The following is an 18,554-nucleotide window of genomic DNA, read 5'->3' on the forward strand; positions in this document are numbered from 1 at the left end:
TATGTTAATCATCATACATTACGTCATTAGTTTTTGATATAGTGTTCCATGATTCATTGTTTGTGCATAACACCCAGTGCTCCACGAAGAATGTGCCCTCTTTAATACCCATCACCAGGCTAACCCCTCCCCCCACACCCCTCCCCTCTAAACCCTCAGTTTGTTTTTCAGAGTCCATCGTCTCACATGGTTCGTCTCCACCTCCGACTTACTCACCTTCATTCTTCCCCTCCTGCTACCTTCTTCTTTTTTTTCGTTTTTTTCTTAAAGATTTTATTTTTATTATTTATTTGAGAGAGAGAGAATGAGAGAGAGAGAGCACGAGAGGGAAGAGGGTCAGAGGGAGAAGCAGACTCCCTGCTGAGCAGGGAGCCCGATGTGGGACTCGATCCTGGGACTCCAGGATCATGACCTGAGCCGAAGGCAGTTGCTTAACCAACTGAGCCACCCAGGCGCCCTTTTTTTTTTCTTTCTTAACATATATTGCATTATTTGTTTCAGAAGTACAGATCTGTGATTCATCAGTCTTGTACAATTCACAGCTATCACCATAGCACATACCTTCCCCAATGTCTATCAACCAGCCACCCCATCCATCCCACCCCCACCACTCCAGCAACCCTCAGTTTGTTTCCTGAGATTAAGAATTTCTCATATCACTGAGGTTATATGATACACGTCTTTCTCTGATTGACGTATTTCACTCAGCATAACACCCTCCAGTTCCATTCACGTCGTTGCAAATGGCAAGATCTCATTCCTTTTGATGGCTGCATAATATTCCATCGGGTATATATACTACTTCTTCTTATTCCATTCATCTGTCGATGGACATCTTGGCTCTTTCCACAGTTTGGCTATGGTGGACATTGCTGCTATAAACATTGGGGTGCATGTACCCCTTCGGATCCCTACATTTGTATCTTTGGGGTAAATACCCAGTAGTGCAATTGCTGGATCGTATGGTAGCTCTATTTTCAACTGTTTGAGGAACCTCCATACTGTTTTCCAGAGTGGTTGCACCAGCTTGCATTTCCACCCAGAGTGTAGGAGGGTTCCCCTTTCTCCACATCCCCGCCAACATCTGTCGTTTCCTGACTTGTTAATTTTAGCCATTCTGACGGGTGTGAGGTGGTATCTCATTGAGGTTTTGATTTGGATTTCCCTGATGCCGAGCGATGTTGAGCACTTTTTCATGTGTCTGTTGGCCATTTGGATGTCTTCTTTGGAAAAACGTCTGTTCATGTTTTCTGCCCATTTCTTGATTGGATTATTTGTTCTTTGGGGGTTGAGTTTGAGAAGTTCTTTACAGATTTTGGATACTAGCCCTTTATCTGATATGTCATTTGCAAATATTTTCTCCCATTCTCTCGGTTGTCTTTTGGTTTTGTGGACTGTTTCTTTTGCTGTGCAAAAGCTTTTTATCTTGATGAAATCCCAGTGGTTCATTTTTGCCCTGGCTTCCCTTGCCTTTGGCGATGTTTCTAGGAAGAAGTTGCTGCGGCTGAGGTCGAAGAGGTTGCTGCCTGTGTTCTCCTTTAGGATTTTGATGGACTCCTGTCTCACGTTTAGGTCTTTCAACCATTTGGAGTCTATTTTTGTGTGTGGCGTAAGGAAATGGTCCAGTTTCATTCTTCTGCATGTGGCTGTCCAGTTTTCCCAACACCATTTGTTGAAGAGACTGTCTTTTTTCCATTGGACATTCTTTCCTGCTTTGCCAAAGATGAGTTGACCATAGAGTTGAGGGTCCATTTCTGGGCTCTCTATTCTGTTCCATTAATCTATGTGTCTGTTTTTGTGCCAGTACCGTACTGTCTTGATGATGACAGCTTTGTAATAGAGCTGGAAGTCCGGAATTGTGAAGCTGCCAGCTTTGCTTTTCTTTTTCAATATTCCTCTGGCTATTCGGGGTCTCTTCTGGTTCCATACAAATTTTAGGATTATTTGTTCCATTTCTTTGAAAAAAGTGGATGGTATTTTGATGGGGATTGCATTGAATGTGTAGATTGCTCTAGGTAGCACTGACATCTTCACAATGTTTGCTCTTCCAATCCATGAGCATGGAACGTTTTTCCATTTCTTTGTGTCTTCTTCAATTTCTTTCATGAGTATTTTATAGTTTTCTGAGTACAGATCCTTTGCCTCTTCGGTTAAATTTATTCCTAGGTATCTTATGGTTTTGGGTGCAATTGTAAATGGGATCGACTCCTTGATTTGTCTCTCTTCTGTCTTGTTGTTGGTATATAGGAATGCCACTGATTTCTGTGCATTGATTTTATATCCTGCTACTTGACTGAATTCCTGTATGAGTTCTAGCAGTTTTGGGGTGGAGTCTTTTGGGTTTTCCACATACAGTATCCTATCATCTGCAAAGAGTGAGAGTTTGACTTCCTCTTTGCCGATTTCGATGCCCTTGATTTTTTTGTTGTCTGATTGCTGTGGCTAGGACTTCTAATACTATGTTGAATAGCAGTGGTGAGAGTGGACATCCCTGCCGTGTTCCTGACCTTAGGGGAAAAGCTCTCAGCTTTTCCCCATTGAGAATGATATTCGCTGTAGGTATTTCGTAGATGGCTTTTATGATATTGAGGTATGTACCCTCTATCCCTATACTCTGAAGAGTTTTGATCAAGAAAGCATGCTGTACTTTGTCAAATGCTTTTTCTGCATCTCTTGAGAGGATCATATGGTTCTTGTTCTTTCTTTTGTTAATGTATTGTATCACATTGATTGATTTGTGGATGTTGAACCAGCCTTGCAGCCCAGGGATAAATCCCACTTGGTCCTTTGGTGAGACTGGTGGTGAGTCCCACCAGTACTTTGGTGAGAATTTTTGCATCCATGTTCATCAAGGATATTGGTCTGTAATTCTCCTTTTTGATGGGGTCTTTGTCTGGTTTGGGGATCAAGGTAATGGTGGCCTCATAAAATGAGTTTGGAAGTTTTCCTTCCATTTCTATTTTTTGGAAGAGTTTCAGGAGAATAGGTATTAATTCTTCTTTAAATGTCTGATAGAATTCCCCTGGGAAGCCGTCTGGCCCTGGGCTTTTGTTTGTTGGGAGATTTTTGATGACTGTTTCAATTTCCTTTGTGGTTATAGTTCTGTTCAGATTTTCTATTTCTTCCTGGTTCAATTTTGGTAGTTGATACATCTCTAGGAATGCACCCATTTCTTCCAGGTTATCTAATTTGCTGGCATAGAGTTGCTCATAATATGTTCCTATAATTGTTTTTATTTCTTTGGTGTTGGTTGTGATCTCTCCTCTTTCATTCATGATTTTTTTGATTTGGGTCATTTCTCTTTTCTTTTTGATAAGTCTGGCCAGGGGTTTATCAATCTTGTGAATTCTTTCAAAGAACCAGCTCCTAGTTTCGTTGATCTGTTCTACTGTTCTTTTGGTTTCTATTTCATTGATTTCTGCTCTGATCTTTATTATTTTTCTTCTCCTCCTCGGTTTAGGCTTTATTTGCTGTTTTTTCTGCAGCTCCTTTAGGTGTAGGGTTAGGTTGTGTATTTGAGACCTTTCTTGTTTCTTGAGAAAAGCTTGTATTGCTATATACTTTCCTCTCAGGACTGCCTTTGCTGTATCCCAAAGATTTTTAACGGTTGTGTTTTCATTTTCATTGGTTTCCATGAATTTTTTAAATTCTCTTTAATTTCCTGGTTGACCCATTCATTCTTTAGTAGGATGGTCTTTAGCCTCCATGTATTTGAGTTCTTTCCGACTTTCCTCTTGTGATTGAGTTCTAGTTTCAAAGCATTGTGGTCTGAAAATATGCAGGGAATAATCCCAATCTTTTGGTACCGGTTGAGACCTGATTTGTTATCTAGGACGTGATCAATTCTGGAGAATGTTCCATGGGCACTAGAGAAGAATGTGTATTCCGTTGCTTTGGGATGGAATGTTCTGAATATGTCTGTGAAGTCCACTGGGTCCAGTGTTTCATTTAAAGTCTTTATTTCCTTGTTGATCTTTTGCTTAGATGATCTGTCCATTTCAGTGAGGGGGGTGTTACAGTCCCCCACTATTATTGTATTGTTGTCAATGTGTTTCTTTGCTTTTGTTATTAATTGCCTTATATAATTGGCTGCTCCCACGTTAGGGGCATAGATATTTACAATTGTTACATCTTCTTGTTGGATAGACCCTTTAAGTAGGATATAGTGTCCTTCTTCATCTCTTATTACAGTCTTTGTTTTAAAATCTATTTTGTCTGATATAAGGATTGCCACCCCAGCTTTCTTTTGGTGTCCATTAGCATGGTAAATGGTTTTCCACCCCCTCACTTTCCATATGGGGGTGTCTTTGGGTCTAAAATGAGTCTCTTGCAGACAGCATATCGATGGGTCTTGTTTTTTAATCCAATCTGATAGCCTGTGTCTTTTGATTGGGGCATTTAGCCCATTTACATTCAGGGTAACTATTGAAAGGTATGAATTTAGTGCCATTGTATGGCCTGTAAGGTGACTGTTACTGTATATTGTCTGTGTTCCTTTCTGATCTATGCTGCTTTTAGGCTCTTTTTTTGCTTAGAGGACCTCTTTCAATATTTCTTGTAGGGCTGGTTTTGTGTTTGCAAATTCCTTTAGTTTTTGTTTGTCCTGGAAGCTTTTTATCTCTCCTTCTATTTTCAATGATAGCCTAGCTGGATATAGTATTCTTGGCTGCATATTTTTCTCGTTTAGTGCTCTGAAGTTATCATGCCAGTACTTTCTGGCCTGCCAGGTCTCTGTGGATAGGTCTGTTGCCAATCTAATGTTTCTACCATTGTAGGTTACATATCTCTTCTCCCGAGCTGCTTTCAGGATTTTCTCTTTGTCTCTGAGACTCGTAAGTTTTAGTATTAGATGTCGGGGTGTTGACCTATTTTTATTGATTTTGAGAGGGGTTCTCTGATGCCTGTTTCCTTCCCCACATTAGGGAAGTTCTCTGCTATAATTTGCTCCAATATACCTTCTGCCCCTCTTTCTCTTTCTTCTTTTTCTGGGATCCCAATCATTCTAATATTGTTTCATCTTATCGTATCGCTTATCTCTCGAATGCTGTCCTCATGATCCTGTAGTTTATCTCTCTTTTTCTCAGCCTCTTTATTTTCCATCATTTGGTCTTCTATATCACTGATTCTCTCTTCTGCCTCATTTATCCTAGCAGTTAGTGCCCCCATTTTTGATTGCACCTCATTAATAGCCTTTTTGATTTTGACTTGGTTAGATTTTAGTTCTTTTATTTTTCCAGAAAGGGTTTCTCTAATAACTTCCACGCTTTTTTCAAGCCCAGCTAGTATCTTTAAAGTCATGTTTCTGAACTCTAGGTCCGACATCGTACTAATGTCAGTATTGAGTAGGTCCTTGGCTGACGGTACTACCTCTTGTTCTTTTTGCTGAGGTGATTTTTTCGTCTTGTCATTTTGTCCTGAGGAGAATAGATGAATGAGAGAACAGAATGCTAACAGGTTAACATCGTCCCCAGCAAATGTACTCTATACAAATCAGAAAAGACCTCAAACCAGGGGACAAGACAGGGAAAGAAAGAAGAGAAAAAAAAAAGGAAAAAGAAAATATAAAAACAAACAAAAACAGAACAAAACAACAAAAAAAAAGAATATGATCAAATATGATCAGGTTAGTGCATAGATCCATGCCACACATTAGCTTTTGGGCATATTTTGGTCTGTTAGAAGAAAGTGCCTGCTAAAATTTTAAAGGAAGAAAGACTTATATATTTACAAAATAAGGGTTGATACAATGAAGGGATGGCAGATGACTGTAAAAATGAAAATTATCAAAGATTTTATAAAAGGACTTGATAAGATAAGAAGTTGTTTTTAAAAAGAAAGAAGATTTAAAAAGAAAAAAAAAAGGGAGAGAATGTGATTAGGCAGGATACTAGAAGAAAGCCATACACTAGTGATTTAGGGTATATTTTGATCTGTTAGAAGAAATTGTATCTCAAAATTTTAAAGAGAGAACTTATATATATATGCCAAAAATAAGGGTAACTACGATGAAGGGATAAAAATATGACTCTAAAAATGAAAAATAAAAAATGTTTTTTAAAAAAGGGATTGATAAGATGTTGTTTGAAAACGGGAAAAAGAAAAATTAAAAAAAAAACAGTTAAAAAAATTAACTTTGAAAAACTAATGAATTATGGTAAAAAAAAGCCATGAATTCTATGTACAGTATTCCCCTAGCGCTGGAGTTCTCCCGTTCTCCTTGATCGGTAAACTTGGTCTTGGCTTGCTGGCTGTTCGTGCTGATCTTCTGGGGGAGGGGCCTGTTGCAGTGGTTCCCAAATGTCTTTGCCGGAGGCGGAATTGCCCCGGCCTTGTGAGTTTGGGCTAAGCAAGCTGCTCTGGTTTGCTCTCGGGAGCTTTTATTCCCTGCAAGCTCTCGGTACAGCTTTGGAGGACCAGGGTGAAAATGGTGGCCTCCCAATCTCCGCCCGGAGGAGCTGAGAACTCGGGGCCCGGCTCCTCAGTGTGCCCCCAGAGAAAAGCAGTCACTCCCATCTCCCCGGTCTCCGGCTGCACTCCGTGCTCACCCTGCCTATGACCGAGCGTTGCTATCTCTGGCACCCGACCCCGTGTGGAATCTCCAAACCCAGCAGATCCTTGCGGTGCGCTTCCGCGCCACTCCTCCAGGGGAGGAAGGGGAGTCTCCCTGGCTCTGCCACTTGTTGGGTCCCTGCTGGAGGAGCAGTAGCCCAACTGTGCCCCGGATCACAGTTTATGGCCACCCCGAGCTGAGAGCCCGCGCCTCGGCTCGGTCTCTGCAGCCGGCTTCCCTGCTCCGATACCTGGGAGCTCTGCCGCACTCAGGCACCCCCGGTCTTTCTGTGACCCCGAGGGTCGTGAGACCACACTGTCCCGCGAGGGTTCCACCCCCCGCTTAGCCACTGGAGCAACGTCCCTCAGTGGAGGCGGCTTCTAAAAGTTCCGATTTTGTGCTCCACGGCTCTATCACTTGCCAGAAGCGGCCGACGGAGGCCCCCTCCCCCGCCGTCTATCCTCCCGAATATCACCTCGGATTCACTTCTCCGCTCGTCCTACCTTCCAGAAAGTGGTCGCTTTTCTGTTCAGAGTGTTGTTACTATTCTTATCTTCGATCTCCTGTTGAGTTCGTAGGTGTTCAGAATGGTTTGATCCCTATTCACCTGAATTCCTGAGACCAGATGAAATCCAGGTCTCCTACTCCTCCGCCATCTCGCTCTACTCCGGCAGTTTTTTATAACGTTAAACCTAACACCCACCATCGGACCCACCAATCCCACTCCTGAGTCTTTATAGTAGGTGTAAGTGAAGTTTTCCTTAAAGGGTCAGAAAAGTAAATAGGCTTAAGGACATAGGTCTCTGTCACAACAACTCAACAGTGTCACAGTAGTGCAAAAGGAGCTAGAAGACAGTATGTAAATGAATGCGTGAAGCTGCGTAACAGTAATATTTTATTTGCAGAAATAGGCAGCCAGTCCACAGGCCATAGTTTGCCACCTGTTGGCCTAGAGAAATGAAAACTGTGTTCATTGAAAAACATGTATACAAATGTTTATAGCAGCTCTATTCATAATTAGCAGAAATTGGTAACAACCCGAATGCCCTACATATGGTAAATGGATAAACCTCTGGTACATTCATACACGGACTACTACTCAGCAATGAGGGAGAATAACCTATTGATACATGCAAGGACTTGGATTAATTTCAAAGGCATTATCTGAGTGACATAAACTAGCATCAAAAGGTTACATACTGTATGATTCCATTCATATGATATTCTTGAAGAGACAAAACTAGAGTATAAAGAAATGATCAAGTTAAGGGTTGAATGTGGGGTGTGACTTGACAGTAATAATGGAAATGAATCTTGGCGGATGATGGAATTGTTTTGTATCCTGATTGTGGAAGTGATTACATCCATCTATACATCTCAAAAGTTATAAACCTATACACCCCCCAAAAGGGCAGTTTTTTGAGATTATTATTTACCATTAATACCAACATCAATTCTCCTTATTAAAAAGAGAGTAATCATCATTTTGTGCCTTCATTTCCTTACCACCTAATTCCTTCTTAGCCATTTGCATGCTCTTTCTTGTCTGCACCATTTCTTTCAAAAATCAACTTTTAGGAAGTAAGTTCTAAAGAGTTTTTCTCAGTCATCATTCCTGTATTTTTTTTTAAAGATTTATTTATTTTAGAGAGAGAGAGAGTGTGTGTGTGTGAAAGCAGGAGCAGGAGGGGCAGAGGGAGAGGCAGAGAGAATCTCAAACACATTCTGCACTGAGCACAGAGCCCGACATGGGGCTCGATCTCATGATCCCGAGATCATGACCTGAGCCGAAACCAAGAGTTGGACACCTGACTGTGCCACACAGGAGCCCCGAGCTCTGTTTTTTTAATAAGGTCCTCAGCCTGACATGGGGCTCAACCTCACCACCTTGAGATCAGGACCTGAGCCAAAACCAAGAATCTGATGCTTAACCCACTGTGCCACCCTGGCTCCCCTGTTCCTATCTTTTTGTAGCATTTTATGCTGTTGATTATTCTCTCCTTAAAGCTCTGCTTTTTGGCTTCTGGGATGCTGTACTTTTTGGATTTTCCTTCAGCCACATTGAGTGCTACAGTTACATAACCTCTTCCTTTTTATGTTTAATGTCTGAACAACAAGTGACAGAATTATATAGAACTGTGCTGTCCAACACACTAGACACATATGGCACTTGAGCACTTGAAATATAACTACTGCTACTGAGAAATGAAGTTTTAAATTTGATTTAATTTTAATTAATTTAAATTTAAAAACTTGATATCCGGTGCTCACTTCTGCAGCACATATGCTAAAATTGGAATGATACACAGAAGATTAATTAGCATGGCTCCCAGGCATGGATGACATGCAAATTTGTGAAGCATTCCATATTTAAAAATAAACAAATATATAAACAAACAAACTCGATATTCAATTCAATTACTGAAAACTTCTAAGTATGTCTGGAACAACTTGGGTATATTAACCTATTTTTTTCAACCCTAAATCTAATCTAAATCTAAATACAGATCGAGTATTTTTGATGAAACCTTGGCATCTGAATTAAGATGTAAATGTAAAATATACACCAATTTTTAAATGCTTATTACAAAAAAGAATGTAAGATAGCTTATTAACAATTCGTTTATATTAATTGCATGTTGAAATTATAATATTTTAAGTATATTGGATTGAATAAAAGATTATTAAAATTGATTTCTCCTGTTCCTTTTTACTTTTTAAAGTGTGACTTCTAGATTATTTTAAGTTACATGTTGGGTCACATTATATTAGACAGCAGTGACTTAGGGGATTCAGTTCCCATAGATACATACATACACACATATGTATGTGTCTATATATACACACATATACACATACATATAGATATATACATGCAAATGCATATACATACGTGTGTGCGTGTATTCCTTAATTTATTATTTGTACAAGCTCTGCCTCACATAATTCCAGGCAGGGTTGTGCTGTCATGTGATAGCTCCAAATCCTTTCTCAGTTGATGGGTGGAAGATCCATTCCTGCATATGAAAGACAGTTTAGGTTGTATGGATGTCGAGAGCAGCATGTGCAAAAGCCTCTATTTTCAGAGATGAAATCAAAGCAAAAGTTTTAAAATGAAAATAACTTATGTCCAAGAACTAAAAAATGGCAGTGCGTAGTCATGTTGGTTCCTTTTGTTTCTGAGGTTCTTTATGAACATTTTAAATCTCATCATGTCTATTAAGTTCAAGAGCCATGAGAATATTCAAAATGCTGTCTACAAAACAGTTTAGGATTACTGTAGAATCATACAAATTGGGAACACTGAGAAAATGATGGGATGAACTGGCAGTATGAATGGTTCTGAAGAAAAAAGGAATCAAGTGATATATGAAAGCTGTGTCTGCAGTTGATGGTAATTAGCAATAGAGGCTACAGGTGTTTGAGATGAGAGAAACTTGTTTGATCAGCATCAACGTTAAATGCCTGCTAGTTCAGTTAGTTCAGAAGTTGAGGACTCAGATTAATCAGGTAAAACTGCTGCTAATGAAAAATGTCATAAGCCAAATATTTCTATGGATTCAACCCTCATTTGAATTGAATTTGCAATGCATCAACATGAGTAATGGAGCCATTAGAGAGGAATTCATCCCTCTGCTAAGGAGTTCCTTGTAGAGAACATTATAGTTAGATGTGTGATTTGGGGGGTGGGTAATTACTTGTGAGAAATTCGGATGTAACTGGTTTATGCCGGGAAAAGATGCAGGCTAGAATGGACATCATCATGGAGAATGTCTATTTTGAAAGCCCAGAAGGTCAGACTCATCTTCCCATTTGGTGAAAACTGAGTTTTTTTGTTTTTTTTTTTTAGATTTAATTAATATTAGCGAGGCGGTGAAGGGGAAGAGGGAGAGAAAATCTCTAGCAGACTTCCTGTTGAGCCCAAAGCGAGGGCTCAATCCCAAAACCCCCAAGATCATGGCCTGAGCCGAAATCAAGAGTTGGACGCTTAACATACTGAGCCACCCAGGTGCCCCCAAAATTTATGTTTTGAGGCGTAATAAATGTACTTAAGTCATCTGAGTTCCTCAAGAAGATTCTCCTTTTGGCCCACTCCTTTTCAGTTTATTTGACTTAAACAGATTAATGGTAGTGATTTTACTAGCTAAGTGTGCTTGGGAAAGTTCTTTACTGTTCCCTCCCTTGGTTTCCTATCTATAAAAGGATAACAAAAATAATAGTACCCTGCTGAAGCTGTTGAGAATTAAATGAGCTAATACATGAAATGTTAAGAAAAGGACATGGAACAGAACAAGTGCTTACTTGTTAGCTATGGCTGTTATTACTAACATTCTTTCCAAGGCAAACTCATGGCTTCAACTGTCACCTAAGGTTTATGACTTCCAATCCATCACAGATCTTCATCCTACTATTCCATCTATATACTAGGCATCTCCACTTGGATATATATAAATGGCACCTAAAGCAAAATAAATCAGCTATCTAAAATAGGATCTTCTATCCCAAACCACATTCTCTTTAAGTTTTATTTCTAATATATGTCACACTACTAATCTCAGAATCATTTCCTTTTATTCACATCCAGCATGATTGAGATAAAGGAAAATGCTCTGTCCCTTTATAAATACTTGCTGATTGTAAAAAATTTGGAAAATATGGAAAAATCAGAAAGGAGAGACTGGGGAGATGGCCTGTAAGAGGCCAGGTTAATTCTAAGTGATTGGATTAAATTATATTTTGTCTATATTAAAAAATGATAAAAATAAGGGTGGTTAAGTCAGTTAAACGCCAGATTCTTGGTTTTGGCTGAGGTCATGATCTCTGGGTCTTGGGATTGGGCCCCAGGTAGGGCTCCACACTGGGCTTGGAGTCTGCTTAAGATTCTCTCTTTCTCTCCCCCTCTGCACACCACCCACCCCACACCCCATTCCCACTTGTGCACATGGACGCTCTCTAGAATAGATAGAATCTTTAAAAAAAGACAAAAACTTTCCATAACATTTTAAACTTCCAGTTAAAAATTTCAACATATTTCATTTGTTTGATATTTTCTCAGGTAATTAAGACCTTACTGTATGTACACAGGGATACGATCTTTTTATACCTAATGTCTTCACCACTGAAATTTTCTAAAACATTTTAAACTAAGATTTTAAAATTCAAATTTCCAAAGTAAACTTTAATGACTTGTTTTTGTTTTAGGGCTGCAGTATATACTCAGATATTCCTGAGGATAATAATTCAATTCTTACAAGTTTTCTTCTGCTCTTTGTTTTGCTTCCTCCGGTACCTGTTCTAAGCTGGTTATTACACTGGATATTCTAAAAAGCCTGCCGGTACCTTGTTTCCTGCAATGAAAAGATGAATGAAGGGGCTGTGTAGGTGAGTATAGAGTTCTCTGCCTTCATCCATGGTAGAACAATTGAGGAAGGCCCACTTATGTGAACATAAATTGTTAGTAGGTGTTATGGCTCACTTCATTTGTACTGCTTCTGGGGTCCTAGCCCAAAATGATTTTGTAGGAAAGAAAATTATTCTGTTGTACATTAATAGAATTTTGCTCGTTTTAAATTGCTCTCAAGAACAAGATGATTATAAAACAGAAGTGTTTTTTTCTTTTTAAAAAGATTTTATTTATTTGACAGAGAGAGACACAGTGAGAGAGGGAACACAGCAGGGGGAGTGGGAAAGGGAGAGGGAGAAGCAGGCGCCCCAGAAGTGTTTTTCTTACAAAAAAGAACAGGTGTGGAAGATATGTCTGACCGCAAACATACAAAGAACTCTAAACCTCCTTTTCAAATTAAACTGTGTAATTTCATAAATCAGATTATTTTTAAATTTTTTATTATGTTAATCACCATACATCATTCGTTTTTGATGTAGTGTTCCATGATTCATTGTTTGTGCATAACACCCAGTGCTCCACGCAGAATGTGCCCTCTTTAATACCCATCACCAGGCTAACCCATCCCCCCACCCCCCCTCCCCTCTAGAACCCTGTTTGTTGTTGAGTCCATCATCTCTCATGGTTCGTCTCCCCCTCCGACTACTCCCCTTCATTCTTCCCCTCCTGCTATCTTCTTTTTTTTTTTTTAACATATATTGCATTAAATCGGATAATTTAATCAAAACAGTTTTTAAAAATGGTAAATTGTATTTTTTGTTGAAATATAATTTGAATTCAAAGAAGTATTTTCCAGACCTGATGTAAGTTCAGACGTATCGCCAATTTGACTTTGTTTTTATTTTTTAAAAGATTTTATTTATTTGACAGAGAGAGAGAGAGATCACAAGTAGGCAAGCAGGCTCCCTGCTGAGCACAGAGCCCAATGCCTGGGCTGGATCCCAAAAGACTGGGATCATGACCTGAGCCGAAGGCAGATGCTTAACCGACTGAGCCACCCAGGCTTTGTTTTTAAGTTATCAGAATATTTGACTTCTTTAATGTTGATTTATTTCTGTTCTGTGAAAGCCATTCAATAAACGTAGTATCGGGGTGCGGGTTGGGAGGAAGTAAATAATTTTGAAGATTTGGAAAATGCAGATGACTCATGCTGACACGATTACTATATTTTGGTATATACTGTTCTGCTATTGAAATATATATATTTATATATAAAAATCTGGGGGGCTCTTCAAATTATACAATTATAATCGTCCAAAAACAGTATCTGTGGCCTACCTTTTAATTATGCACTTTTAATTTTCTCACATAATATTCTTTTAATATACATGAATTTTAACATGTATGCTTCTGTATTCACATGTGTCCGACATATATTTAACCAACAGCCTCCAGAAAGGTGTTTCCAATTTACACGCTCACCAAAATGGCCTGAGTGCTTTTCCCTTCCACAGCATCACGTAATTAAAATTAAGAAGAAACGGCCCTAAGTTTTGGGAATCCATCCGGTAAAACATCGTCCCGCTGATCTAGTTACTTGCCCTTGGTCCGAGCGCGGTCTTGAACTTTCCCTTCCTGCCTCTCACAGTTGACGCTCTCACAGAGCACATCCGACCTGGCCGCTGCAGGATGACGCAGAGCCTGGGGCGGGGTCGGCTAGAGGGCTACGCGCGGCGGGAGAGACGCCGACGTCGGCGTGGCGCACAGTGCTGATGCAACACGCACGCGGGGCGGGGCGGGGCGGGCCGCTTGTCGGCCGGCGACGGCGCTGCGTCACGGGCTTTCCGGCGCTTTGCTCCTGGAGACGGCGACCGGTGTGGGCCTCGGCTCTGGCCTCCCGCGCCCTGGGAGTGAGGTCTCGGCGCGATGAGGCGCAGCAAGGCCGACGTGGAGCGGTACATCGCCTCGGTGCAGGGTTCCGTCCCGTCGCCCCGAGAGGTGAGCGGGTCTTGGAGAGCCGAGCGGCCTCCGCCCTGGCCTTGCCGCGGCCCCGCGCAGCGCCGGCGTCATGGCTCCCGGCGGCCGCCGCTCCCTGGCGCCTTTAGGCGCCGGCTGGCTCCCGCGGTCCGGTGGGCGGCGTGGCGCTCGCGAGCTCGGGGGCAGGGGGGGGAGCCTGAGGGGGAGGCCGCGGCGGGCTGCCGTTGGCGCCAGCTCTTCCTCTTCCTCCTGGCCTGCTCCTGACGGTCCTTACTTGCGGGCCCATCCCGTCCGGGGGTTTCTCGGCTGCGTCCGCGCGGCCTCGTCACCCAGACTCCGGAGCCTGCCATTTGCGGCGGGGTTTCTTCTCGTCTCTCGGACAGTTTCCCGCTGCGGCGGAGCGGCACCTTCCAGGCTTTGGAGGTCGATGGAACCCAGCGGGGGACTGACGCAGCTCCGGGGTGGGCTTTTACTGCGGTGGCGGTGACGGGCAACCATCGTAGGCATCCAGCGGACCCGTGCAGGGGTAGCTACACTTAAAACTCCCTGAAAGACCGCGCAAATGACACTGGTAGACCCTCCCCCCCTATTTTGAGGCATCTGTCCTGCATTTATAAGGATTCTGTTCCTCCTCTTCACACTCCACTCTCCCGTTCCCAGCACTCTGGGATCTTAAGAGGCTTAATTTATTTGCCTTTATTTTTTTAAAACGCAATCTTGGGTATTCTGAATTTCTTACAGGCCTTCTTACTATGGCTTAAAATTTTTAACCTTTTTGACAACATGCTCAGCGTATTTTTTCTCTTTTAAGATAGTGTGGTAGATATATTTTGGGTTCATCAGAATTTTAGTGATTGGATATGGAGGGTGAGGAAAAAGGCTAAGGGTGGGTGGTGTGCACAGGATCTTGAATCAGTTTGCTTGGGAGTTGAATCACAGCACTGCCACTTATAAGCTGTGTGATTTGAGGCAAGTTAAACTTAGTATGTTGGAGTAATGGTATTGGTAGGAGTATATAGGATGACTCATGGTAAACATTTAGGGCAATGCCTGGCACATAGTAAGCACTAAACGTTGATGTTAAAAGGACAGTCATTCAAGGTCTCTTCTGGGTAAGGGCCTATGAGAATAAAGTGTGAGGAAATGAAAAGAAACCCAGGGATGAACATGATTATAATAGCTGCATAATTGTATCTTTAATCACATAGTAGGCATATGTCTTTGTAGGATTTTGGTAATGGGTCGGATTTGGTTTCTTTTAGGAATAACGGAGTAGGTTACAGCCGGTTCCATCAGAGGAGAGGAATAGGTACCTACATACAGATTGTAATTTTAAACTGCTGGCATAGTCATAAACAACACATGCGGTGCCAGAGTCTAAAACAGAACTTCATTAAGGGTTTCTGTACGCTGACATTGACATACTTTTTAAAAAGCCAAGTTTAGAGATTTCATGAGATTTTTAGTGGGGACCCTGGCTCCCAAAAGATTAAGATCTTAATTCTGTAGACAGAATTTAGAATGTTCTTCGAACTACCTAACTTTTCCATCAAATAAAGGGGACGGGTGGAGTCAGAATTTTAAGGACTGGTTATTATGGCTACCTCTGTTTTACATTTAAAGAGTATTATTTTAATCAGATGTTTTTCTTCAAACAGGAGAAATCATTTACTTTAGAACTTGGGGATTTCAATTAGCAAGTGAGTAACTTTGTAACAGGTGATGGTATTCTATAAATTAGGTCTAAGTGAAAGGACAAAACAGGGTGCTTTGGATAGCATCGAAGGGGGAGGGTGGTGGAGGCAGAGACAGTGGCTTTTTAAGAGTAGAAGGGTTAGTATTTACTTGGCTCCCAGTTTGGTAAAGATCGGCCATGTGTGAACTGGCGATGCTTTCTGGGATGTCCCAGGTTCTGGAATGCAATGATGGGTCCATAGTCTTACCTTCCCAGGCTTCCATTATGCTTTCATTTGTTTGTCTCTTTTGTTTTGTCATTCCTTCAGGCCTGCTTTTGTCCTTTTTGAAAATATCACTTGTGTTTCTTTAATTTTTCTTTCTCTAGTTGCTTCTATTTAGTTTTCCTAGATTTCTGTTGAGTTGGTCTCCCAATTATGGGTCTCACACCCCTAATTCCTACTGCTCAGACACAACCAGACAGCTCTTAGTTGTTTGTTTACCATATACTTTAGACTTGTGAATAACAATACACACTTTTATTTCTCTGTCTCCTTTTCCACATTATAGATACTTTATGATCTGTCCTTCAGATCTCTGTCCACAGATCTTTCTCCCCCTCATTCTTCCAGTTTCGTTGTTGTAATTTTTGGTTAAATGAATAGTTTGTGTTTATGTAATTATGTTAAGGTACATATTTTTGCATTTGAGCCACCTTTATTGCGTAGTTTTATTTTTCCTGAAGTTAATAGTTTATTTTTTTGGTTTGTTGAGTTATCTAGGATGTATTACTAATTCTTTACCCAAACTCAGTTTAACTCTCAAGTGTGATCAAAGAGGTCACATCCATTGATTTCAGCTTAAAATTTTTTTTAAGGGTCTTTCTTGTGGAGCACTCTTGTCTTACTGCTGCAGTCTGGATTGGCTCCTCTTTGCTACACAGTTCTAGCTCTGGGATTTGGCTTATCATCTTGAGAATTACCTTCACTTTTTTAGACTCTTGATTTCTTGCAGTTCATGTCCTCTTGACTTTCTCTGTTTTGGTGTAGCACAGTCTCCAGTTTGCTTTGAGAAGGAATGGATGGGATTTTTTTTTTTTTTTTAACATGGTATGCCTGAAAAAGTTTCACCTGATTTATAGTTTGATTATCAGAGTCTAGGTTTGAAATATTTTTTTCCTTCAATTTTGAAAGTATTGCTTCATTTTCTCATCATTTGTATTGTTAGAAATCTGATGTGATTCTTGTTATTGATAGCTTGTAGGTTTTCTGGAAGTTTCCTTTCAGTTGGAAAACTCATTTCTTTCAGTTCTGGGACATGGTGTTATTTCTTTGAGCATTTCTTGCCCCATCCCAAGCTCCCCTTTCCCCTTGCCCCAATGTTATGTTTTTGTGAACTGAAAGTTGGTTCTGATTTGATCCTCCATATCTTTCTTACTTGTGTCTTTTTGTTCTATTTTTAACCTTCTCTTCCAGGGGAAGGAGATTGGGGAACTCACCATTCAGTATCTAGACTTTGCTTATCTGCTTCTATAACCCCTGCCCTCACCCTTGTCAGGACTCCTTAAGTTTGGAGCCCCTTGGTTTATACTGAGAAAAAATCCATTTGCGTAAGCTTTTTGCAGGGGTGTTGAAGACCTGGGGTGATGGAGAGTCATTTGGCTGTGCAAGAGGAGGGTTAATGTGACAACTCTCCAGGTCTGAATGTTCCTGTTTTCAGCCCCATATCAGTTTTGATAGTGTAAATGAATTTAAGTTTTTGCTTACAGTGGCATAAAGTGTCATGGAAAGAAGCAGTGACCGAATCATGGATGTCCTGAATCATGGACTGACTGAATTATGGATAACATTGGCTCTTTTCCTTCCTACCTATGTATCCTTAAATAAGGCACTTTACCCCCTTAGGATTCAGTTCCTTTATAAAATGAGCAGAATGAAGACAGAAGACTATCAAATTTCCCCCAATTTTATGGTTCTATATATTATTCTTTAATAATTGCTGTTCAGTTATCCTGAGATAGTTTTTTGTTTTTTTTTTAAGATTATTTATTTATTTGACAGAGACACAGTGAGAGGGGGGATACAAACAGGGGGGGTGGGAGAGGGAGAAGCAGGCTTCCCACTGATCAGGGAGCCCAATGTGGGGCTCGATCCCAGGACCCTGAGATAATGAATGACCTGAGCCGAAGGCAGATGCTTAACGACTGAGCCACCCAGGCACCCCAATCCTGAGATAGACTTTAATGAGATATTTCAAGGCAAAATAGACAGTGGAGTTGATTTTTCTATTGTGTTGACATGGTAACTTGTGGGAATCTATTCATTTTCTGTTCATTTTAATGCCCATCTTGACTGTTGTGTATTATAATAAACTTCAAAGCTCTTAAATTTATGGATTTGGGGAGAGAAAGGGAGGCTCTGTTACAATTCTAGTTCTGGCCTCCTTGTTTTTTGCAGGTGTTTTATTAATAATGAAGTTTAAGATTGCTTATAGTTTTTTACTTTTATATTTATTTTTAAAAATATTTATTTGAGAGAGAGAGAGAATCTGAAGCAGACTCCACACTGAGTGCAGAGCCCGGCGTGGGGCTCGATCCCATGACCACAAGATCATGACCTGAGCTGAAATCAAGAGTCAGACGCTTAACCAACTGAGCCACCCAGGCACTCCTATCATTCTTTACTTTTAAAATATATCCTGTTAAGGATGTATACTCAATACTGTCATACTGAGGTCACTTGGAATAATTTTCTGAGAATATGTCACTATTTTGACATAAAATGAGTGTATTTTATACAGCTTTATTGAGATACAGTTCACATGCCATACAGTTCACCATTTAAAGTGTACAGTGTAATGAGTTTTGGTATGTTACATTATTGATGTTTTAAGTTGTAAAATATATGTAATCTGCCATTTTAATGCCTTTTTTAAAGTTTTTAATTTTAATTCCATTATTGTTAACACTGTTCTATTAGTTGCAGGTGTACAATATAGTGATTATATTAT

At 40.5% G+C, this 18,554-nt stretch overlaps 1 protein-coding gene and 1 non-coding gene across 2 annotated transcripts in view; both read left to right on the forward strand.

The window, feature by feature from the left end:
* Positions 1-8,813: 8,813 nt before the first annotated feature.
* Positions 8,814-8,924, forward strand: LOC114199403 (U6 spliceosomal RNA). Its single transcript, XR_003607286.1, has one exon. It is a non-coding gene; the product is annotated as a U6 spliceosomal RNA (small nuclear RNA).
* A 4,826-nt stretch (positions 8,925-13,750) lies between these two features.
* Positions 13,751-18,554, forward strand: part of LOC114199377 (E3 SUMO-protein ligase RanBP2) — an 85,636-nt gene continuing 80,832 nt past the window's right edge. Inside the window, exon 1 of the mRNA XM_028091260.2 lies at positions 13,751-13,892. Coding sequence (XP_027947061.2) covers positions 13,821-13,892 — 72 coding nt within the window. The 5' untranslated portion in view covers positions 13,751-13,820. The remainder of the gene's footprint in view (positions 13,893-18,554) is intronic.

The sequence above is a fragment of the Eumetopias jubatus genome, unplaced genomic scaffold, assembly GCF_037043125.1.
Source record: "Eumetopias jubatus isolate StellerSeaLion01/CBP00866 unplaced genomic scaffold, mEumJub1_p1.0 scaffold_9, whole genome shotgun sequence".
Classification (NCBI taxonomy): Eukaryota; Metazoa; Chordata; class Mammalia; order Carnivora; family Otariidae; genus Eumetopias; species Eumetopias jubatus.